General features: G+C 44.6%; 1 protein-coding gene across 1 annotated transcript; it reads left to right on the forward strand.

The window, feature by feature from the left end:
* The first annotated feature begins 358 nt into the window (after positions 1-358).
* On the forward strand, positions 359-23,227 carry CTSE (cathepsin E). Its single transcript, XM_060233260.1, has 9 exons — positions 359-441; positions 585-741; positions 3,032-3,149; positions 4,211-4,329; positions 4,994-5,193; positions 5,457-5,579; positions 9,480-9,621; positions 10,377-10,475; positions 23,037-23,227. The coding sequence occupies exons 1-9, from the start codon at positions 386-388 to the stop codon at positions 23,199-23,201; spliced, it is 1,179 nt and encodes a 392-aa protein (XP_060089243.1). The 5' UTR covers positions 359-385; the 3' UTR covers positions 23,202-23,227.
* Positions 23,228-24,337: the final 1,110 nt, after the last annotated feature.

The raw sequence follows: 24,337 nt of genomic DNA on the forward strand, positions 1-24,337 counted from the left end.
ATTTGATTCTAGAAACTCCCTTAAAACAGTAGTGTCAACAGGCAAGACTTGTTCCATACTCAATATCGCATATGATTCAGGACATACACGCATACACGCACACCCCAATAACCAATTCCTGCAGTTTTTCCAGCCCTTTCCTGATTCAGTGGTGGAGGAAAAAAAATGGCCCAATCTCTGGTCTCTGGAAGGGACCACATATTCAGTGATTAATTTCTATTTCAAAGTTGCTGTATTGACATTAAGTGGTGTGACTTGGGTGGTGTAGATTTCCCCCCCCCCTTCAGTTTTATCACAGGGGTTGGGCTGGATTTGTGGATATAAGTGCAAAGCTTTTGTTCAGTTGCAAACAGTTAAGGAGAGCATAAGACGTGCAACCACCAGAATGAAGCAGCTTATTCTTTTAATGTTTTCAGTATGGCTGGCCAGTGCAGTACAAAGGTAAGCAAGATTCCTTGGTTTTTCATTTATTCTTTTAGACTATTGAAGTTAGTTACCCAGGCTCAAAGTACTACTTCATAAAACATGGAACTTAGCCCCCTCCCCATTTAGTATTCATCATGTTTCCTTTCCTCTCACTCCAGAGTACCTTTAAAGAAACACAAATCTTTGCGGACAACCTTGAGAGAACGTGGACAACTGTCCGAGTTCTGGAAGGCCCACAAGGTAGATATGATCAAGTACACCCAAGAATGCTCAGCAGTCCAGGAAGTCAATGAGCCACTCCTCAACTATTTTGATGTAAGTTATGAGTATGTAACTATGAAGAGCTGAAATTAAAAAAAAAACATTATTTTTGCATGAAAACCATGAATGTGCTGAAGACAAGCTGTCAGTCATCCCACTCAGTGAAGCTTATATAAATTCAAGAATAATGTGGCAATGTGCCAGATATTATCTGCCTGCTTTATAAATGGCTGCTGTGTTAGCCTTTTCAAAATTATTTGTCACTTAGGAATACAATGCTGCTTTTCCAATTTGGATGTCTTTGTCTATTAGTCTGTTGGGGTGGGAGATGTAAGAGAGGCAAACAGAAGATGAATCATTCCTGTTGAATTTTTTAAAATGGTATCTTTAGTGCTATGCTCAGACTAGCTCTAATCCAGCCTCATAAATACCATGCTGCATCTCCATGAAGTAGATTGTAGGATAGCATGGAGACTGCCTTGCTGCTGTCTATATTTACTTTGGTGTAGGTTGTGGCTGGCAGAAAACAGACCCAGGAATTTATCCATTAAAAACATTTATTACTCACCTTTCTTCTTTGAGGAACACAAGGTGGCTTTACATTGCATATAAAAACATGATTATAAAAAAGACATAAAATACCAACATTTAAAATCTTAGTTAGCCCTACTGTAATTGTGTATGTGACAAGGAGACATTACGCATACTTACCTCAAGCATGCTCAAAACAGGTATGCAAATCGGACAATTCATGTGCTGTATTTATTTACTATTATAAATCAATTCTAAAATTAGTAGATTTTTTGTTTTCAGCTGAGAATAATTAGCTATGTTTTTGTTTCAAGTTAGTAAATTCCAGTGGATGTATTGGTTTGTTGGTAGGTTGATCAAAGACCACAGGGTGGTCAGAACAGTATTCTTGCTTGGTGACTGCAGTTTAAGATAGTGAAAAACTGCTCTGCCTTTGAATGCTGCCTGGGTGGGAAAGAGATAATCAGAGGGGCCAGCTGTTTCTCTTTGGATAGGGGCAGTCAGCAGGGTGGTGAGGATTTTTGCACCAAAACTTCTGAGTTGAGTTGCTATATAAAAAGCAAGCAGCAGGGCAGTCTGTTTGAACACTGAAAACCTAGGATGCATTTTGAGATATATTTATATCTAGGTATATTTTTGTAAAATACATATAATATATTCCAAGAGAATAATAGCCTTTTTGAACCTGTTTGTGCTGGAACAAGTGTGTTTATATATATACTATTAGGAGCCTATACTGGGTGTTAAAAATAGTGAGTGTACTTGTACTAATTATGCATGGTGAGGCAGATCTTAGGGGACGAAGCATTCTTGAGAGCCAGTTTGGTATAATGGTTAAGAGTGGCACACTCTAACATGGAGAACTGAGTTTGCGCCCCCACTCCTCCACATTCAGCAGCTGGGTGACCTTGAGTCAGTCACAATTCTCTCAGAGCTGTTCTCTCAAGAGTAGTTTTCTCAGAGCTCTCTCAGCCCCACCTACCTCACAGGGTATCTGTTGCGGGTAGAGGAAGGGAAAGGAGATTGTAAATCACTCTGGGACTCCAAGTGAAGGGTGGGGTATAAATCCAATCTTCTCCAGCTCTTCTTCCACCATCACCTCTTCCTCCTCATTATTATTGTTATTGTTATTGTTGTTATAAATGTTTTTAAACAGCTGTCCTGCACCACAGTACTTCACCTCCGGAGCAAAGTATGAACATAAAAAACATTCACACAATAACATGGGCATAGACTGGGAATGTCTTGGTGTATGTGTTTGTGGGAGGAGCTATTTCAATCATCATTATTTCAGTGGCCAATAGGTGTGACTTGAACCACATCCCTTCAAATAAGTATAATAAGAGAAGCACTCCCTGAGAGTGCAGTCTGAGAGTTAGCAATGATATTGCTAGATAATGAGTAGCCCAAATACCATGCTGAAGATTACTATTTTCAGCCTAGCCTCCAGGTGAGACCTGGGGATCTCTCAGAATTACAGCTCATTTCCAGATTACAGAGCTCAGTTCCCCTGGAGAAAAGGGACACTTTGTGCAGGGGGCTGTATAGCATTGTATAGCAGGTCCCACCCCCAAATCTCCAGGAGTTTCTCAACCTGGATCTGGCAACCTTACTCCCCCATCCCCTACCTGTGAACAGTGGGGAATCTGACAACCCTATTTTGACCTTTAAGGCTCTGAAGTCTGTTCATGTAAGCATAAGTATATAATGCAAGCAATCTGACATTTTCCTTTAGTTTGGGAAGGCTTCTTGCATTGTGAAGCTTTGCTGAGCTCTGCTTTCTGAAGATATCTTTGTTTTTCCCCCCTGTTAGGTGGAATATTTTGGACAGATCTCCATTGGGACTCCTCCTCAGAATTTCACCGTGCTTTTTGACACGGGTTCCTCCAATCTTTGGGTCCCGTCTGTTTACTGTGTCAGCAAAGCTTGTGGTATGAATTGGTTGGGTGCAGGGCTTTTTTTGAGCAGGACTGCATGGGGATGCAGTTCCAGATGACTTGTTGTTGGGGGATATGGCCTAATATGCAAATGAGTTCCTGCTGGGCTTTTTCTACAAAAAAAGCCCTAGTTGGGTATATAAAATATAAATGCACTAATAAACTGTAAATATATGTGGCATTCAGGGCTTTGTCCACTTGGACAGTGTTGTGGCTGAAGCAGTGATAGGATTTCTCAGATACAAAATATTTTTTTATTATGATACATGAGCTGAATTCTATTTAAACTGGGCATTTGGATGCATTCACCATGCACACTGGGCAATTTCCTTCTCACTTACCACATTAGTATTGTGGCCTGGTTTTCACAGTAAGCTGCTGGACATAGGTGACTGATCGCACAGCACTGCTACTATATGAAACAACTGAAAGGGCTCTGCATATGGGCCATAAATTATAAGGAATATAATGATACGAGAAAAGAAGAGAGGAGAAGAGAGAGAGAGAGAAAGAGAGAAAGAGAGAGAGAAAGAAAGAAAGAAAGAAAGAAAGAAAGAAAGAAAGAAAGAAAGAAAGAAAGAAAGAAAGAAAGAAATCTTGTGTTCATATGTATGATACTAGTCTCACCACATGGGGGCACACTTACAATAATAAATAATGCATTCATAAGCGTAGTACATTCAGAAGACAGGTTTGCCATGAAAAACGGATGGGGAGGGATAGAATTCAGGGTGATTTTCTATGCCAAAAGTAATTGTATAAATGAGATCTTCGTGGTCTGTACAAATAAGGAAGAAAAAAGCTAGGGGGGAAGAAACCCAACTAGGACAACAAGGTGGGTACTCAGAAGGTTGAGTATAACAGACTTAAAAATATGACAACACACTCCTAGTCTGGTCCTCTGTGTTTGAAGGTAACAGATCCTGCATTTGGGATACATATACAGAGGGAGGTTGCCACCCCCCCCCATTATATTTTAAGATGTGAGGCATGAGGGGGTGTCGCATGTCACTTATTCAATATTCTGACTCAGGAAACTTTATTTTAAACTACAGTTGAACATTCCAGATTTCATCCATCAGCCTCCAGCACCTACAGTGAGGTGGGGACTCCTTTTTCTATTCAGTATGGTACTGGGAGCCTGACAGGAATAATTGGATCAGATCAAGTAACCGTGAGTAGAAGACGTAATCATTTCTTTTAATCTTTCCCTCAATACCTTCATTTCCAGCTCTATCTTTTACTCATGGGGGGGGGGGGGGGGGTTTGGCAACCTCCCTCTGTATATGTATCCCAAATGCAGGATCTGTTAGCTTCAAACACAGAGGACCAGACTAGGAGTGTGTTGTATACCTCCCTGTATGTCATTTCCAAAACCTATTACCATGACTATCCACTGTTATCATGGATGTTCTGCTTGTATATATTTCTTCCTAATATTTAGCCAAAAACTCTTTTGATTTGATTTCAACCCATTAGTTCTGATCTGACCTTCCCATAAGTGGACTCAGGGCGGATTACAGGCATAAATAAATGACATATTTTGTGCACACCATCCTAGTGGATTGGCTGATCCAGCAAGGCAACCTAAAAAGGCTGGGAGACAATTAGGCTCAGCTGCACTGCTGGCAGGTGTTGAGTTCCTGGGTTGTTTTGTGTCAGAATTAGATTCACTGGGCTGGTTGGAGGGGGTCATGCCATTTCCCCGTTATGACTTTCCTCAGCTCTCCAGATGTTTTGCTTTCTCTGCCTTTTCCCTTGGGCATAATTTTTGGGTTATTTTTATTTGTTTGTTTCTATGAACATAGGGTCAGAATTAATGAGTTTCTGTCCTTCAGGTAGAAGGAATTACTGTAGCCAATCAACAATTTGCGGAAAGTGTCAATGAGCCTGGAAATACCTTTTTGGATTCTGAATTTGATGGTATCCTTGGTCTGGCCTACCCATCCCTGGCCGTGGATGGAGTCACTCCAATCTTTGATAACATGATGGCTCAAAACTTAGTGGATCTGCCAATGTTCTCCATCTACATGAACAGGTGACATAAATGGATTTCTAGTGCCAGCTACCAATGCTTCCTTCAAATCTAGGCCTGACTTTAACTAAAATCGATTAAAGTACAGGCTAAAAGACAACCCCATAGTGGCTGTTTTAAAAATCTATACCTTTAGAGGACATGTGCAATTAATGATGTTCTTCCAGCATGAAAAAACACAGAAAATGTAAAATTAAATAGTACTGAGGGGAAGGCCCTTGCCGGTTGAAATCCTAACTGAAATGACAGTTCTTTTTCCCCCTCAGAAATGAACAATCCTCTATAGGAGGGGAACTGATTTGGGGTGGTTTCGATCCTTCCCATTTCCATGGAAACCTCAACTGGGTTCCAGTCACTAAACAGGGTTATTGGCAGATCCTGCTGGATAAGTAAGTATCTTGTTTTGGAAGCTCTTTGGGTTAACTGCAGAGATAATGAAGGGAAGGTTTGTTGAGGGAAAGCAGTAATGAAAATCAATAATATGTTTTGCTATAATTGAAGAAGGCGGACTTTAAAAAAATTAGACTTTGCAGTTATGTTTATGTATCCAGTGGGTCTCTAGAGTTGTATATATCTGCAGGAGGTCTCCCCGCCCTACATTGCAAAATGATTCAGGCTGAAAGTCAAGAGGCATTTCAAAACTCCATGAGTCCATAGAGTTCAGAAGTCTATGGCTGCTAACTTCATAAATTGCAGTAGCTAGATGAGGTTCACAGGATGTGTCAGAGATAATTGACTCTGCTTTGCTGGAGAGTAGAACGAATTGCAAAGACTTTCTGTTTCTTCCTGTGGTTGGTGAAAAATCAGATATACTAATCATGCATGTGGAATTCAGCATGAGGTGCAACAACTGCTTATGGAAGTGAATGTCAAACAGTTTCTACAGATGCTGCTACCACATCTCTAAGCTACTTCTTCACTACTTCCTCCTTTTTCTTCTGGCTTCCTGCCACTCTGCATCCCTCTGCTTTGAGTCTGTTTAGGTAGGGAAGCTACAAGAGAATCACATGCATGCACATGATAGTCTCACATGCAGTAGTAAAGGGAAATGGAATTCTGGGTCTCAGGTCAATGAGCCAGCATCTTAGGATGCATGAATATGCCACACAGTCTAAGCATACTCACTTGCAGAAAATTCTTACTTTTATGTATAAACATTTAGCAACTGTCCTTGGCAACCAGCAATGTCTTTTGGAGCTAACAGCCTTTTGGGCACACCAAGAAGTTGTTCCCTAGATAGTGTTCAAAATCCATAGTCAGTATCCAACAATGCATACATAGAAGGCATCATGTCACACTTTTGGCACCCCACTTCTTACCCCCCCCAAAACATCAAAACATCATTTCTAACTTTGCTGGACTTGAATGGAAGAATAGCAATATGAGTGAGGACATTGCAGTAAGGAGGGAGGAGGGGAGAAATTGCCTGTTCTTCTCTTTTCCATCAGGAGAACTGTGCTTGTGGTAGCACAGAGGGAGCTATTTCAGTCCCTTCCCTCTCCTTCCCAACCTATTTGGCTTTCATCCCACAACTCCAGGAATGAGGAAAGTACATTACAGGTAAGGGTCAAACACAGAATGTTACGTTATCTTAGGCTTCCCAATCCCCAGGTCTCAGCGGGGGATCCCCCGGTTTTACAGGCTTCCCCCTGCCCCCAGCTAGCTGGCCGGCAGGGGGAAGCCCCACCCCCACAGCCACCAAGTATTTCTAGAGCTCCGGCAGGTTTAGAAACCTGCAAACAGGTCCCATTTTAAAATGTGTGTGTTTCTGTTGTTTCTGTGCCTTTAAAGTTGAGCAGGAAACAGCAGCAGCAGCTTCCGTTTGTTTTGCTTTCATTTTCAGACCTAGTAAGTCTGTGCGTGTGAGAGAGAGAGGGAGGGTTGCCAATTCCCAGGTGGGGGCAGGAGATTCCCCAGTATGGAGGCCCCTCCCTCTGCTTTAGAAAGCGGGGGTGGGGGAGGGAAATGTCTACTGGGCATTATTCCCTATGGAGAACGATTCCAATAGAGAATATTGGGAAATTGATCCATGGGTGTCTGGGGCTCTGGGGAGGGTGTAATTTGAGGTAGAGGCACCAAATTTGCAGCATAGCATCTGACGTCTTTCCTCAAAACACCCTCCAAGTTTCAAAAGGAGTGGTCCAGGGGGGCCAGTTCTATGAGCCCCCAAAGAAGGTGCCCCTATCCTTCATTATTTCTAATGGAGGGAAGGCATTGAAAAGGCGTGCAGTCCCTTTCAATGTGATGGCCAGAACTCCCTTTGGAGTTCAATTGTACTTGTTCCAACCTTGCTTATGGCTCCACCCCCAAAGTCTCCTGTCTCCACCCCCAGAGTCCCCAGATATTTCTTGAATTGGACTTGGCAACCCTATACTTGGATGCCAGCTTTTAGTCTGAGGAAGATATTACATTGTGGTGTTTTTCTTTTCTTTTTTAAAAATTATGTTATGGAAAAAATCTGTTACATGTGAAACAAACAACAAACAAAACAAAAAGCAACACTTACATTACGAATATATGATTTTAACAATACAATAATTGAGATCTCCATAGGTACATATTAGATACCAAATAGAATGTGCAAACTTAGATAATATAAATAGATATAGCCACAAGTATGAAATATAGCCATGGGTGTGAGCTGTCAGATATTACTCCACAATGTCACTGAAATATATGAATTTTGTCATTTTAGTAAAATATTTATTCATCGATTTATTGATTGATTTGTGAATGCCCATCTGCCTCCTGTCACCCCAAAAACATAATTAAAAACATCCAATGTTTCAGAATTTAACTTCGAGGGATTCAGCAAAGCCAAAGATTGTTTTTGATAAAGTGTGCAATCATCTATAAAACATGTATTTTTCCTGATGACAAATTGCATGCCATTTTTTCAATTTTTTTGGCTGACATTGATTATGTTTTTAATTGGTGAACCAATGAATCTGATCTGGAAAAATTGATATAATTTTAGTTCTCCCTCCCTTCCATTCTTGCTACAAGGTAGCATCTGCTACAAATTTCTGAGGCTCTTAAATGTATAAATTTGTATTTCCCCAAGATTGAATATCTCCTTTTAAAAACACAGATTCTTTTACTTCTTCATTATAAAAGGCAGTTATCAGTAATGAAAAGTTATTGGTAGTGAATGGGCTCAACATTGGTTTAAAGTTCCCCCAAATTTACAAACAAGCATAGATGCCATCATACTCTTGACACATCTTGTGCTCTATAAACTAGACCAACATTGACAGTTTTTAATTAATAATTTTTTCAACCATTTTATTATTTTTGTTTGGCTTAAACCATCTTAACATAGTATTTAACCTCACAGCTTGGTAATACATCTTTATACAGCCAGTGCATCATTAGGAAATTGCTGACAGAGAATTTTTGCAGAAACTTTGGGAGGCTTATTTTGCCATATGACCTGAAGAATCAACCTTTATCATTTATAGCCTTATATTGCCTTTATATCTTCAAGCTGACATACTGGGATATTTATGAATAAGTAGTATTTTCATTAATATAGACATTTTCACTGTGGATATCATCCTTAATCAGGAAATTGTGTTTTTCATCTTTCCAAGTGTCCTTTAAACCAGGATGGGGGCTCATACCTACAATAGTATTCAACAGATATTGGGTATCAGGTGCGGATGGATCAGACAGGGTGGGAGAATCCAAAGTCAAACTAACAGTCAGGTAGTCTTCAGGTCAGTGACAGGCAGGGATTTATTAGGGCATGACACAAGCAGAGTCAGGCCAGAAGTCAGGAAACTACAGAGCCACTCAAGGAAGTGTGGGGGGGGGAGCGGGAAATAAAATCAAACAGGCAGAAATCACAGCATGGACAACTTGATGAGACTGAGCCAGCATTTTACACCTTCACACTAGCTCTTATTGGCTCTTCAGTCAGCTGTTGCTCATTGCTCTCATTGGATCTCTTCTGGAAGGACTGACTTACTTATTCTTCTGACCACATTCAGGAGGGCATTGTAGTACAGAGGAGATTAGTCTAATAGCTTTTCCCCGAAGGTAAGTAATTTAAGGCAGAGTGAAGCTGTAGAGCTGCAGGAATCAGGTTCTTCTGGGTTCATGTCCACCATGATGACAAATATGGGCTTACAAATGTATTTATTGAACAGCAGATAAGAGTCCTAGAAGGTTAACCCTGCTCCCATAATTTGTACTCTTTTTCAGCTGTTAAAGAGATAGTCCCTGCCCCTAAATAATGTCTTTCCCATTTTTCTTCAATGCATATTTCATTTCCCCCCCTTTTGCAGTATCAAAGTTAATGGGAACACTGAATTCTGTGCAGAAGGATGTCAGGCTATTGTGGACACAGGGACGTCTCTCATTACAGGTCCTTCTGAGGACATAATACAAATGCAGAAATTAATTGGGGCAGTACCTATGGATGGAGAGGTAAGTGCCTATTTGGAGCCCCACACTGACATGTCTGAGCAGATGGAACAGGCTGCATTCACAGAAATTCCTTTTTCCAAATACTAAAAACTGGTATTGATCTATGACCAGCCCTATCAGTCCTTCTGCCTAGATCTAAGGACACACTTTGTACTGTACATTTCTCTCCACACTTATAGTTTATTTAAAAATTATATTTTGGAACAAAGCAAATAAGCTTTTCAAAGGCCTTAAATCTTCTTGAGCCTCTTGTTTGTTTCTTCAGTGTTTTCTAGTTTGTAATCTTCATACAATATTCAGTACGCAACTTGAAGTTGCAAGTGTGTTAAATATAGAGTTACTTGGTTTTTAATTGGGTGAATATTGGAACAAGTTATACATTACTTGTCAACATATGTAAGAAAGCTCTGGGCCCATTTAAAAGGAAAAGTGTATTTGGAGGGGGGGAGGGAACCATTCTGTGGGGACAGAAGGTAAGGTGGGTACTTAGCCCTTTTCCTGATATTTTTCTGCTCCAGATCATCCTCTCAAACTACCTTTCCTCTAAATGCATGTGTATAGGGCACTATCTATGTGTACAATGCATATCCCTTTATATGCCCTAGAGACAAGAAGAAAGAATGCAGTTATTGTTCTTCCCCTACTGTTTCCCTCAAGTTTTTAATCTCCTCCCCCTCAGAATTGCTTAGGTTGGGTTTTTGTTTTGTTTTTAATTGAAAAGGCTGACGGCAGCAAATATATCTATTGTTCTGCAGTATGCCATGGAATGCAGCAACCTGAATGTGATGCCTGAGGTTACTTTTACCATCAATGGGAACCCTTATACTCTTACCCCAGAGGCCTACACCCTCATGGTATGTTACAGTTCCCAGCCCTGTGCCTACCAATCTTGGGATCTTGGGGGGAGCGGGGTGCTTGGGAGGGAGAGCATTGCAGTTGCTGTGGCATCACTTTTGAATGATCATTCAGAACTGGTATCATAGCCCCCACAACATTCTAGAAATTTACACAGTCGCCAAATTAATTACACAAAGACCACAAAGATTAAGAGAAATTCCTAGAATGTTGCAGATGCTGTGACATCACTTCTGGGTGATCACTTAGAAGTGATGTCACAGCATCTCAGTGTCACCTTCCCCCATTTCCCCCTGTTGCTCAACTGATTGAGCATGGGCAATGGAGGGTAGAGTCAAGACTTTCCCCACCATGGAGAGAATGTGGTAAGCTTTTGGTATGTGCAGCATCTCAGTTCTTTTCCTGCTGGATTGTTAAAAAAAATGCGGTTCATAGGAAACTCCAGAGAGGTAACTGTGTCACTCTGCTGCCACAAAACCAAAAAAGACTTTTGTGATATATTAAAGCCTAACACATTTCTTGTGGCATAACCGTCTGGGAGACAGAGCCCATTTTGTCTGATGGGGAAGTTAGCTGTGACTCACAAAAGCTTGTTAAAATACATTCACTGGTCTTTAATGTGTCATAAGACTCTTTGTTATTCTTGGGAAAGTGTGGGCTATGTGTAATAAACTTACTTTAGCTCCATGACGATGTGAGACCACTTCTATATTATGAATCAGAAAAAGAATTGGAAACCTCTGCATAAAGGCTGTGGTGAAACATTCAAAGAAGAATTCTTAGGGGTTTATACTCCATACAGCTTAATGAGGAGTACTTGTTCATTAACATCAATTATTATTACCTGCAGTACAAATGGGGGGAAGGTAATTAATGGAGGAAAGGTAGGGAGGGTTTTCCACCACCTCACTGCATGCTTATGGCAAGATGTTCTCATGCTAAAAATGCTTTGGGAGCCAACTGACTGGTGCCATACCCCCTAGCATAACCACATTTCCACTGGCACAGGGGTTTGTGCTGTCACTCCACTAGCATGTGGCTGTAGTGCAGCTGCACCAGTGGAAGTGTGTGGTGCAACCCTGCTCATGCTCTGCACTGGCATAAATGCCCCTTATGCCAGCATAAGTCCAAGCGATGTCAATGCAGAGGTCAGTCAGTTCCCTATTCTGATTCCCCTCACTCCAGGATTGCTCTGTTAGAGACTGTGTTCTGTCAAAACAAAGTCTCAACACCCAGAAGTGCACACTGCCAAGCTCTCAGAAGTGTGCTGGTACTTACTGCACCATCACTAAGTGCCAAGACTGACCAGACTCATCAGAAGTACTTTGGAATTGGATTTGATCTGATGAGCAGCCCAAGGAAGAGTTGGGAACCTGATTCAGTTGAGAAATCTGATTGAATCAGACACTGCAATCATTCTTTCATTCTGATTAATCTGGCACTGAATTCTGATTGTTGTATTGTGAGTTAACTGTTGCCATGGTGAGTGTGATTGCTCTGTAGTTATTTATGGCTGCTTTAAATGTTGTTGCTTTTTATTACAGTTCAGTAGAGATCTACTCACTTTATTGTGTGTGGCTGTATATATATTTTGCTTCTGAGCAACTCTGATAAATTATTTTGGAAAAGTAGAGTATATGTTTCATGTAAATGAACTAAAGGTACTGGGGGAGGATATACTGAGCTTGGAGAGTGTCAGAGGACAGGCTGTGCATACTCTGAGCCCCAATCCCTTCCTTTCTTTAGGCCCCAGGCTGGCAGTTTACTCACAAATATCCTGTAGCATGCTCTTTGTTACTAGGTTTTAGTGGGAGTATGAAACAGGGCACAAATGCAGTCTGGAGTCCTTTGCCAGTTTTTACAGGAGTGAAGGAGGCAAATGTAAGGAAATAATTTTGGATATTCCTTTGTTTTTCTAGGAAGCTGTTATGTAGGGTTGTCAAGCTCTAGGGAATCTGGAGATTTCCCACTATTACAATTGATCTCCAGAGGATCCAGATCAGTTCCCCTGGAGAACACAGCTGCTTTGGAGAGTGGATTCTATGGCATTATACCCTGCTGAGGTCCTTCCCCTCTCAAACACCATCCACTGCAGGCCCCACCCCCCAAATCTCCAGGTATTTCCTAACCCAGAGCTGGCAACCCTACATCATATAATGCAGAAAAAGGCAGCATTTCTTTCTCAATCAACAAAATGTATTTATGGTAACCGAAATAGTCAGTGCATACTTCGGCAGCACATTAGATGTTCAGGTCATGGGACTCATCCAGAGAATATCAGCACAGAAGATCCAAAGTTTTTCCTCTTGTTTTGCTTTTAGAAACAGAAAATAAAGTGGAATGGCAAAGAAGAATGTAAGGGATTTATGACAGAAGGGGGAAAGATTTCTAAGGGATACAACAGAAACCAAATAGGCAGAGGAGGAAATAATTTGTGATGGGAAAAGTGAGGGCAGGTTACAATGGATGAAAGACACCCAAGTGAGCATTCTTGCTCATTCAAGGAGAACACATTACATCAAGGGATCATAGATGGTTAAAAAGGAAGAGAAAATTGGAAAGGAGAAAGGGATTTAGGCCTAGTAACTCACAGCTCCAGGCTATCTATCCTGCCTCATCACACTTTTGTGTGAGGATCTCTCTCTCTCTCTCTCGGCTTGACTTCGCGAACGAAGATTTAAGAAGGGTGCAGTAGTCCACGTCTGCTGCAGGCTCGCTGGGGGCTGACAAGACCAATGTGGGACAGGCAGATCCGGCCACAGTGGCTGCAGGGAAAAGTCTGATTTGGGGTTGGTACTATAGCAGTGCAATTCTTCCTCAATCTCCTTTTGTCCTCAAGACCAGCTATGCGTGCGTTCTCAAAGGAAGAGACAGCCTGGTGGATGGTGTGCCTCCATGCTTTGCGATCTGAGGCTAGGTCAGACCACTGGTGATGGTTGATGCGACAGGTGCCAAGGGATTTCTTCAAGGAGTCCTTGTACCTCTTCTTTGGTGCCCCTCTATTTCGATGGCCGGTGGAAAGTTCGCCATACAGAGCAATCTTGGGAAGGCGGTGGTTTTCCATCCTAGAAAAATGCCCTGCCCAGTGCAGCTGCGTCTTCAACAGCAGTGCCTTGATGCTTGTAACCTCCGCCCTCTTGAGGACTTCAGTGTTGGTCACAAAGTCACTCCAGTGGATGTTGAGGATGCTGCAAAGGCAGCGCTGATGAAAGCGCTCAAGGAGTCGCAAGTGATGACGGTATAAAACCCACGATTCGGAGCCATAGATGAGGGTTGTCATCACAACCGCTTTGTAAACATTGATCTTTGTGCCTTTTTTCAGATGCTTGTTGCTCCACACTCTTTTGTGCAGTCGGCCAAATGCACGGTTTGCCTTTGCCAGCCTGTTGTCAATCTCCTTGTCGATCTTGGCATCTGAGGAGATGATGCACCCCAGGTAGCTGAACTGCTGGACTGTCTTCAGAACTGATTCACCCACAGTGATGCAGGGAGGGTGATAATCTTCCTGGGGTGCAGGCTGGTGGAGAACTTCTGTCTTCTTCAGACTAACTTCTAGGCCGAATAGCTTGGCAGCCTCTGCAAAGCAGGACGTCATATGCTGCAGAGCTGATACCGAGTGGGAGACGAGTGCAGCATCATCAGCAAACAGTAGCTCTCGGATAAGTTTTTCCATTGTCTTGGAGTGAGCCTTTAGTCACCTCAGGTTGAACAGGCTGCCATTGGTGCGATAGCGGATGTAGACACCATCGTCATCATCTAGATCTACTGCAGCTCTTTGAAGCATCATGCTAAAGAAGATCGTAAAGAGAGTTGGCGCGAGAACGCAGCCTTGCTTTACACCTGTGCCTATTGGGAAGGGCTCCGAGAGGTCGTTGCAGTGTCTGACTTGGCCTCGCTGGTCTTCATGTAGCTGGATGATCATGCTGAGGAACCTTGGGGGACATCCTAAACATTCCAAGATTTGCCACAGGCCTTTCCTGCTAACGGTATCGAAAGCTTTGGTAAGGTCGACAAAAGTCACATATAGACCCTTGTTCTGTTCCCTGCATTTCTCTTGGAGCTGCCTGAGAACAAATACCATGTCGGTGGTGCTCCTGTTAGCTCTGAAGCCGCACTGGCTCTCTGGGAGGAGTTCTTCTGCAATGGTGGGCACCAGTCTGTTCAGGAGTATTCTGGCAAGGATTTTGCCTGCGATGGAGAGCAGGGTTATCCCCCGGTAGTTGGAGCAGTCTGACTTTTCCCCTTGGTTCTTGTGTAGAGTGATGATGATTGCATCGCGAAAGTCCTGTGGTAGTTTGCCTTGTTCCCAGCAGGTGACAAGTACTTTGTGAAGTGTGCTATGTAGTACTGTGCCCCCATGCTTCCAGATCTCTGGTGGGATTCCATCACCTCCCGCTGCCTTGCCACTTTTCAGTTGCTTGATGGCTTTAACAGTCTCTTCTAGGGTGGGGATCTCATCCAACTCTGTTTTCACTGGTTGAAGTGGGGTGAGGTGGATTGCTGAATCTTGAACTACGCAGTTGGCACTGAATAGAACCTGAAAATATTCCGACCACCGGTTCAGTATGGATGCTTTGTCTGTGAGGAGCACTTGGCCGTCTGCACTACGCAAGGGACTCTGAGCCTGATATGATGGGCCATATACTGCCTTCAGGGCTTCGTAGAACCCTCTTAAATCACCAGTGTCTGCACACAGCTGGGTTCTCTCTGCAAGCTTGATCCACCACTTGTTCTGAATGTCTCGAAGCTTGCGCTGGAGGTTGCTACATGCCGCGCGAAAGATTGCTTTTTTCCTGGGACAGGAGGGCTGAGCAAGATGTGCTTGGTAGGCAGATCTCTTTTTCGCTAGTAATTCTTGGATCTCTTGATTGTTCTCGTCAAACCAGTCCTTGTTCTTCCTTGTGGAGAACTGAGGACTTCTTCAGAGATCGACAGGATGGTAGTTTTTAGGTGTTCCCAGAGTGCTTCTGGAGAAGGATTTGTGGGGCAACTGAGGTGCTCAATTCTTGACTGGAGTTTTGCCTGGAAGGCAGCTTTAACTTCGGCTGACTGAAGGCTGCCAACCTGAAGCTTCCTCCGAGGGATACCTCCTCTCCTGAGTGTGGATTTAAAGTGAAGACGGAGATTGCAGCGTACAAGACAATGATCCGTATGACATTCCACACTGGGCATTACTCGGGTGTGTAAGACATCTCGAAGGTCTCTCTGGCGCACCAGAATGTAGTTGATAAGGTGCCAGTGCTTGGACCGTGGGTGCATCCAGGTTGTCTTCAGGCTGTTCTTCTGCTGAAAGATAGTGTTGGTGATGGTGAGCTGGTGCTCTGTGCAGAATTCTAGCAGGAGGCGCCTGTTATCATTGCAGTTGCCAATGCCGTGTTTGCCAAGTACTCCTTTCCAGGCTTCCGAGTCTTTACCTACTCTGGCATTGAAGTCGCCAAGGATGATCACCTTGTCCTCTGTAGGGGTCTTCCGTATGAAGTTGCGTAGATTAGCATAGAACTTGTTCTTTTCTGCAGGATCTGCTTGAAGGATTGGGGCATACACACTGAAGAGTGTTGCATGCTGCTTGTTTTGAAGTGGGAGGCGCATGGACATGATGCGATCTGAGTGACCTGTTGGCAGGTTTTTGAGTTTGGAGGCAATGGAGTTCCTGACCATGAAGCCAATGCCAAAAAGGCGGCTCTCAGCCTTTGACTTACCCGACCAGTAGAGGGTATAGCCAGCACCATGTTCTTGAAGACTACCTTCCTCAGGGAAACGGACCTCACTGAGAGCTGCTATGTCAATATTCAACCTGAGAAGTTCGTGGGCAACTAGAGCAGAGTGTCGTTCAGGGCGACCACTGTCTACTGCGTCAAGCATGGTTCTGATGTTCCAACATGCAAGCTTTAGTCTTTGCACACTTTGTGAGGCAGGTGCATGCCTTTTCTTTGCTGTTATTTTTTGACCACAAGTAAGGATGCCCATTGACCGCGGCTAGCCAACTGGGATGGGGGAGACGAGCTTTGTTTAGGCCACCTTTTCTAGGCCCCTCTCCATGTGGAGCAAGCAGTGCTGTCTCTAGATAAGGCTGCTTGGTCGTTCAGGGTGCTGCCGAAAAATGCTTTCGTCTCCGGGTCAGCATCAGGCGACCAATACCCTGAACCGCCTACATGCAGGATCGGGACTGCGGCTTCCAGTGGCATCTTCCACCTGCCGTTTCACCCCTTGCCCATCGCTGCAGGACTTGGTGTGTTGTGGGTTGTGGATGTGGATATGCCCTTCAGGCCTGCGCAGAGGAATTTTTAGGTGAAGCACAGTGTGCGCGGTACTGGCTCCACCCTTTCACCTTGGGGTCATCTGCCATGGCCCAGTAAGCCGGGACACCGGCAGCAAGTCCTCCAGGTGGTAGGTGTTACATTAACGAGCTCTATCTGCCCGGCTTTGGTGTTAGAGTTTTCCTTCTCTTGGCTGGCGAGGTTGGTGAGCCCAGCCTGCCCATCCGGTTATACCGCCGGACATTCGGTCGCACCATGACGTGGCAAACTCTGTGAGAAACGGGGGGGACCAGCGGGAAGGTGTTGCCACGGATGCAGTAATGCAGGAGAGGCCATTGCAGTGACCATCTGCCAGGCATAGCCGGACAGTGACCACGCGGCATTCACTACACCAGGAAAGGAGAGGCTATGTATTGCGCATACACTTTCCCTGGGGGGGCAGGATACCCAAGAGGGAGCCCACCCCTCCCCCCCCATTTTTGTGTGAGTATCTAGAAATCCATAATAACAATCGATGCACAATAAATCAGCTGGGCCTTCAAATGACATTTCCAGCCACCTAAAAACTTTATTTTAAAGAAATAAACTCTTGTTTCTGGTGGTTACTAATAAACTTTCTGTACCACACTCACAGAAAGTAGTATCATCATTGTTTTTGCAAGTTTCTTTAAGTAGGTTCAGGGATTGATCTGACTTTCTGATGTTATGTTATTCTCCAGGCTAGGGGAATCCCTACATGCATTTATATGAAACATTTAAAACACATTTTTCCTCATCAAAGACCAAGGCAACTAACAATAATTCTACTAAAATATCACTAAAATTAAAACTGTAAAAAAATAGCAGTAGCTACTCAGTTATAGCTTGTTTCTCATGAAGGTCTAAATGATAGGCTCTGCCAGACCTGCAAAGGAAATATATTCCCCAGTTAACAGCAACAGAGAAGGCACAAGAGCAGGCTGTGGGCAAGCTTGAGTATTCTCAATAAACATTCATTTGTTACAGTGGCACGCAGACTGATAATCAAGTCAAGAACCTAAAAGGTTCAGCAGCTAACTATTACACTGTGCACAAAAACTTGGGATTAAAAATAAAAATAATAATATAATAATAAACTTTTATTTGTATCCTGCCCTCCCCGCCGAAGCAGGCTCAGGGTGGCTAGCAAGACATGGTATCCCATGATTTACATAAAACAATTTTAAATTCAGTTGATACATACATTTAAAAACGGTTACATAAAAGTTAAAACTACAATAAATTAAGGTGCTATGTTCAGTGGATATATTTCGATGGCTAGGTATCGTTTTCAGGGCTCCTTATATGCTTACATAAAGAGGGTGGTTTTGCAAGCCCTGCAGAACTGACTAACGTCCCGCAGGGCTCGCACTTCCTCTGGTAATTGATTCCACCAGTGGGGGGCCATTACAGAGAAGGCCTGCTCTCTTGTTACTTTCAGTTTGGCCTCCTTTGGTCCAGGGATCCTTAAAAGGCCTTGGGAGCTAGATCTTAGTGCTCTCTGGGGAACATGTGGGGAGAGGCGGTCCCTAAGGTAGACAGGGCCTCGGCCATATAGGGCTTTAAAGGTAATAACCAGCACCTTGTAGCGAACTCAGAATATAATTGGAAGCCAGTGCAGCTCCTTCAGCCCGGGCCGCACGTGTTCCCACCGAGGCAGTCCCAGTAGCAGCCTGGCCGCTGCATTCTGCACTAGCTGCAACTTCCAAGTTCGGCACAAGGGCAGCCCCATGTAGAGGGCATTACAGTAGTCTAGTCTTGAGGTGACCGTTGCATGGATCACTGTTGCTAGGTCGCTACGTTCTAGGAAGGGGGCCAACTGTCTCGCCCTCCTAAGATGGAAGAAGGCGGATTTTGCAGTGGCAGCTATCTGTGCCTCCATTGTCAGGGAGGACTCCAGTAGCACTCCCAGGCTTTTGACCCTGTGCACTGGTATCAGTGACACACCATCAAAGGCCGGTAGGGGGATCTCCCCTCCTAGCTCGCAGCGATCCACGCAAAGGACCTCTGTCTTCACTGGGTTCAGCTTCAGCCCACTCAGCCTGATCCAGTCTGCCACGGCTTGCAGCGCCCGGTCCAAGTTTATAGGGGTGTCGGCAATCCAGCCGCCCATCAATAGGTAGAGCTGGGTGTCATCAGCGTACTGATGGCAACCCAGCCCATGTCTCCGGGCAATCTGGGCAAGGGGGCGCATAAAGATATTAAACAACATTGGGGAGAGAACTGCCCCCTGAGGCACCCCACAATTAAGTAGGTGTCTCCGGGACATCTCTCCTCCAACCGCCACCCTTTGTCCCCGACCTTCAAGGAAGGAGGAGAGCCACTGTAGGGCTAGCCCCCGAATTCCTGTGTCGGCGAGATGGCGGGTCAGCAGCCGATGGTCGACCATATCAAACACAGCCGATAGGTCTAGCAACAGCAATACCACCGAGCCGCCTCGATCCAGATGTCGCTGGAGGTCATCCATGAGGGCGACCAACACTGTCTCCACCCCATGGCTCGGACGGAAGCCGGACTGATATGGATCCAAGGTGGAAGTGTCATCCAGAAAACTCTGCAACTGCAACGCCACAGCCCTCTCGATAATTTTGCCCAAAAAGGGCAAATTTGAGACTGGCCGGTAATGAGCCAATATGGCCGGATCTGATGTAGCCTTTTTCAGGAGAGGGCAGACCACTGCCTCCTTCAGGGGCGTTGGGAAATGGCCCTCTGAAAGAGATCTATTTATGATGTCCCGTATAGGACATCCTAACTCCTCCCGGCAGGCCTTAATTAACCAGGAGGGGCATGGGTCCAGATCGCATGTAATAGGGCGTGCAGTTTCCAGGATTCTGTCAACCTCCTCCAAGCTGAGTGGGTCAAAGCAGTCCAGGGGCGAATTAGAAGACGCACACGGAGCCTCACTGTATCTAATATGGCCGGGCAGTCATGGTGGAGTGATTGGACCTTGTCTGTAAAAAATTTCGCAAATGCCTCACAGCCTATTTCCAATTCCTTAACATTTGGCTTGCCTTGTGGCAATGTAGTAAGTTTCCGAATTATCTTAAACAATTGTGCCGGGCGCGAGTTTGCAGACGCAATCTTGGTCGCAAAGTATGTTTTCTTTGTGGCCTTGACTGCCATCTCATAGGACCTCATAAACGTCCTATAAGATGTTCTAGTCACTTCATCACGGGTGCGTCGCCATTGCCTCTCTAGCCATCTGAGGCCTTGTTTCAGCTGGCGCAGCTCTGGGGTGTACCACGGAGCCAGCCTACTCCGAGGCCGCAGAGGGCGTCGAGGTGCGATCTCGTCGATGGCCCTGGATAGTTGAGTGTTCCATATCTCAGCCAGGCCATTGAGGGAATCGCCAGAGGGCCAGGGATCCCACAGAGCCAATTGGAACCGTTCCAGGTCCATCTGGCTCTGCGGGCGAGCCATAATAGGCTCGTCGCCTAAACAGGTTTGAGGTGGCATATCTATACGAGCCCTAAGGGTGAGGTGGTCCGACCACGGCACCACTTCAGTGGTTATATCGTCCACCGTAACCCCGGCTGCAAAGACCAGGTCTAACATGTGACCGGCCTGGTGGGTGGGGGCTGCAACAAACTGAGAGAGTCCTAGTGTTGCCATGGATGACACCAGGACCGTCGCCTGACTAGAGGCCGGGTCATCAGCATGGACATTGAAGTCACCCAGGATCACCAGCCTTGGGTGCTCCAATGCCCAACCCGTCGCTGCCTTGAGTAGGGACGGTAAGGCGCCGGCTGGTGCGTTAGGCGTACGGTATACCAGCCAGATCGCCAATCCCTCTCCAGCCTCCAATGCCAAGCCAGCACATTCAATGCCTTCAATCTTTGGGGCTGGGAGTGCCCTGAGGGAGTAAGCCTCACGTACAAATAATGCCACTCCTCCCCCCCGCCCGCTAGTCCGCGATTGGTGAAAGACCGAATAACCTGGTGGGGCTGTTTGCGAGAGGGCTAGTGTGTCTCCCTCTCGGACCCAAGTTTCGGTCACGCATGCCAGGTCCATGTCCTGTTCGATTAGGAATTCTCGAAGGACAGAAGTCTTATTATTAATGGACCTGGCATTGCATAACACCAATGACGGAGGCGGGTTATTCTTCCTGGCCCTACTCCCTGCCACCATTGGGATGGGACACAGATTGGAGGGAGAGCGAGCACTGACCTGTCTCAACATACATGGAATGCAACATACATGGAATACTGTGTTCTGAGCTTTTATGCTCAGAACACAGTATACAGCAACAAGTGTAAGTTACATGTACAATAACTACTGGATCCCAATAACGGCTACACATATATAATAACCACAGGACCAAACATGTTTTGGCCCAGAGTAGGTTTGCCACGTCCAGCTCAGAAAATAGCTGGGGACTTTAGAGGTAGAGCTGGGAGACTTTGGGGGTGGACCTGGGAAACTTTCCCATTTTCTAAAATAAATAAATGAAAATACAGCAGTGTTGTTCCCCTGAATACAAAATTCATTTTGTCATCTCTCAGCAACTGTACTTTTACTAAATGAAAGTGAACACACTCCATAAAGCAGCCAATATAAACAGTTAGCATGCACATTTATTATTTCATTGGGGCAGTTTACTGATGGGAGTTGTTGACTGTAACCATCCACTGTATTTGAACCAACTTCTTCAGACTAACAGAAAAACAAAAACAGAGCAGCCTAGGGGGAGGAGTTTTCCTCCAAACAAACAGAGGGACTCTGTTCATTGCTCTTCCTTTCTCACAGGGTTCACACACTCATAGAATCATGGAGTTGGAAGGGACCTCCAGGGTCATCTAGTCCAACCCTCTGCACAATGCAGGAAACTCACAAACACCCCTCCCTAAATTCACAGGATCTTCATTGCTGTCAGATGGCCATCTAGCCTCTGTTTATAAACCTCCAAGGAAGGAGAGCCCACTACCTCCTGAGGAAGCCTGTTCCATTGTGGAATCACTCTAACGGTCAGGAAGTTCTTCCTAATGTTGAGCCGGAAACTCTTTTGATTTAATTTCAACCCACTGGTTCTGGTCCTACCTTCTGGCGCCACAGAAAACAATTCCACACCATCCTCTATATGACAGCCCTTCAAGTACTTGAAGATGGTGATCATATCACCTCTCAGCCGCCTCCTCTCCAGGCTAAACTCACTGAGAAGACCCAGGTGGTTCTGCGTACTCATAACATTCAGCTTTCCTCTTGCTCAGATTTGAAGGCACACATGCAGTCCAAAACACTGGCAGTTTCAGGCTTATTTTAAGTTACAGCACATGGTGGCTGTTGGGGCAGGGCTTCCTCCTGCTGGCCAGCTGGTTGTTGGTGGGGAGGAGCCTGCAAAACCTGGGGATCCCCCACTGGGACCTGTGGGCTGGAAGCCTCACTCAGCAGGAATTCTTCAGTGGTCTCAATTGTACTAACACACATGTAAAAATGTAAATATAAAAGCCCTTTATTTCTGGTTTACACATGGGAATAGAACAATGGCCAAGGATGGAATGGTGGTTCATAGTTACCATCTCTGATGTGTTTGGGCTCCTTAGTATATGCAGGTCTGATTTGTAACTATTATTTGGAACTACACTGGGAAGAGAGCAATGGTCAAGGACAGAATGGTGGTTAATAGTTACCATCTCTGATGCACGTGGACTCCTCAGAATATGCAAGTCTGATGTATAACTATTATTTGGAGTTACACATTTACAGCAGGGCCAGATCTAGGGGGAACAGAGGGGGCATTTGCCCTGGGCACTGCCAGAGGGGGCGGTGTGCCAAATTGGGTATGCAGTCCATTCTATTCTATGGGCCTATAAGGGGGGGGGGTCATTTTATAATTCCCCTCCCTCAAAAAACATGTAGATCTGGTACTGATTTATAGTGACTCATGCACAAGTTTTTGTGTAACGTGTAATAAATAGTTGTGTTTAATTTTATGTTTTAGCTGCTCAACCTTTTAGGTTTCTGTCTTGATTTTCAGGTTGCCCCCCCCCCCCCTTATGTTGTTTCCTAATATTGATTGGAGAATTTGTTGTAACTGAGATTATGTCATAAAGAGATTTTAATGCAGAATCATAAGGCAAGAGATGGTCCTTCATAAATGTGGGTCTTGTGAAGGGCTTTAAATCAACAGAGAACTAGGTTTTTAGATGTTCTGAGGGGGTAGAATCAATATTGGGGGACATCTGCAACTGTTGTTTTGGGGAAAATAGCATATTAGATTGGGCCTGGTTTACTCTCAAGTAAGTTAATATTATTTGTTCTTACATCTACACTTTCTCTTCCAATTAGGAAAATAGCGATGGGATGACACTGTGCACCAGCGGCTTCCAAGGCCTAGACATTCAGCCCCCAGCTGGGCCACTCTGGATTCTGGGGGATGTATTTATTGGCCAGTTCTACTCAGTCTTTGACCGTGGGAATAACAGAGTAGGTTTGGCTCCTGTTGTCCCTTAAAATACACAGAGGGTGAGGAAGTCAAAGGCTGCTTCCACACAGAGCCTTTCTGCTTCTGCTACCAAGCTGGAGCACTTTTTCTGTTGCATCCACATGGCATTGTGGTCTAACAGTCCTGCTCTTAGTACACTCTAACCAAAACCTGTTTTTCTGCAATGTTTCTGGGAAGAGCATAGTGCATGTGTGTTATTAGGTGTTCTAGAATTAAAGGTACAGATTACCCAAGGTCTGTAAACAGCAGGACTATTTCCATTCCCTCAGCCCCTTGTGACTGCCATTTTCCTTGTTGGTGGTGACCAGAGAGCTATTTTCAGACTTTTTTAAAAAAATCATAATTGCTTGATCACAGTAATGTTACAACAATTTACTGCAAGCATCTGCTAGTTCCTCTAAATCCACAGTTTTCATTCTTTTTTTAAAAAGTCTTTAATCCTTTTCATTTCAGAGGACTTGAGACTTTTTTTAAAAAACTAAGGCTAGGAATTCTGAAGAAATAGTAGATGGTTTAATAGGTTGCTATAATATTATAATGTTTCATGCAGAGACCTACAAGGAACTTGCAGGAGGGAAGCTGCTGTCACTGCTTCCCTATGGGTGCCTCGGCTTGCTCACCTTCTTTCCTTGACAGAGGCTGGGGCACCAGGTGGGGAAGGAAAGATGGAGAAAAGAGCACCATGATACTCATTTTTTTCTTGCATGTGCGGGTGGCCAAGAAAGGAAAAAACAGCAGCAATGCCTCCACTTCCTCCCAACCAGCACTGCTTCCCCTCTTCTCTCCCTGGATTGGTTGTCAACTGAAGAAGTCTTCGCCTGGTCTCCTTGTTCTGACCACCATCACAGTTGCCTTGTTTCTACTTTTCTGCAGTGGTGGCTGCTGCCAAACATCACCACCTCCAGCAGCCTCCTGGAAGTCTATTCTCTCTCCCCCACCCCATAGATATTGAGGGTTGTCAAGTTCTGGCAGTTTTGGGGTTGTGAGTAGGCATGGGCATGAATCGAAGAACTGCAATTCGTGCTTAAAATGACTGATTCACGGTTCATTCCAAACTGTTTCAACTGATCCCGCTGAACCCTGCTTTTTTTTCCCTTGGTGTGTCATTTGGTTGGTGTTTGCTTCATTTTTCCAGACAGTCTGT

The sequence above is a fragment of the Heteronotia binoei genome, chromosome 2, assembly GCF_032191835.1.
Source record: "Heteronotia binoei isolate CCM8104 ecotype False Entrance Well chromosome 2, APGP_CSIRO_Hbin_v1, whole genome shotgun sequence".
NCBI lineage: Eukaryota > Metazoa > Chordata > Lepidosauria > Squamata > Gekkonidae > Heteronotia > Heteronotia binoei.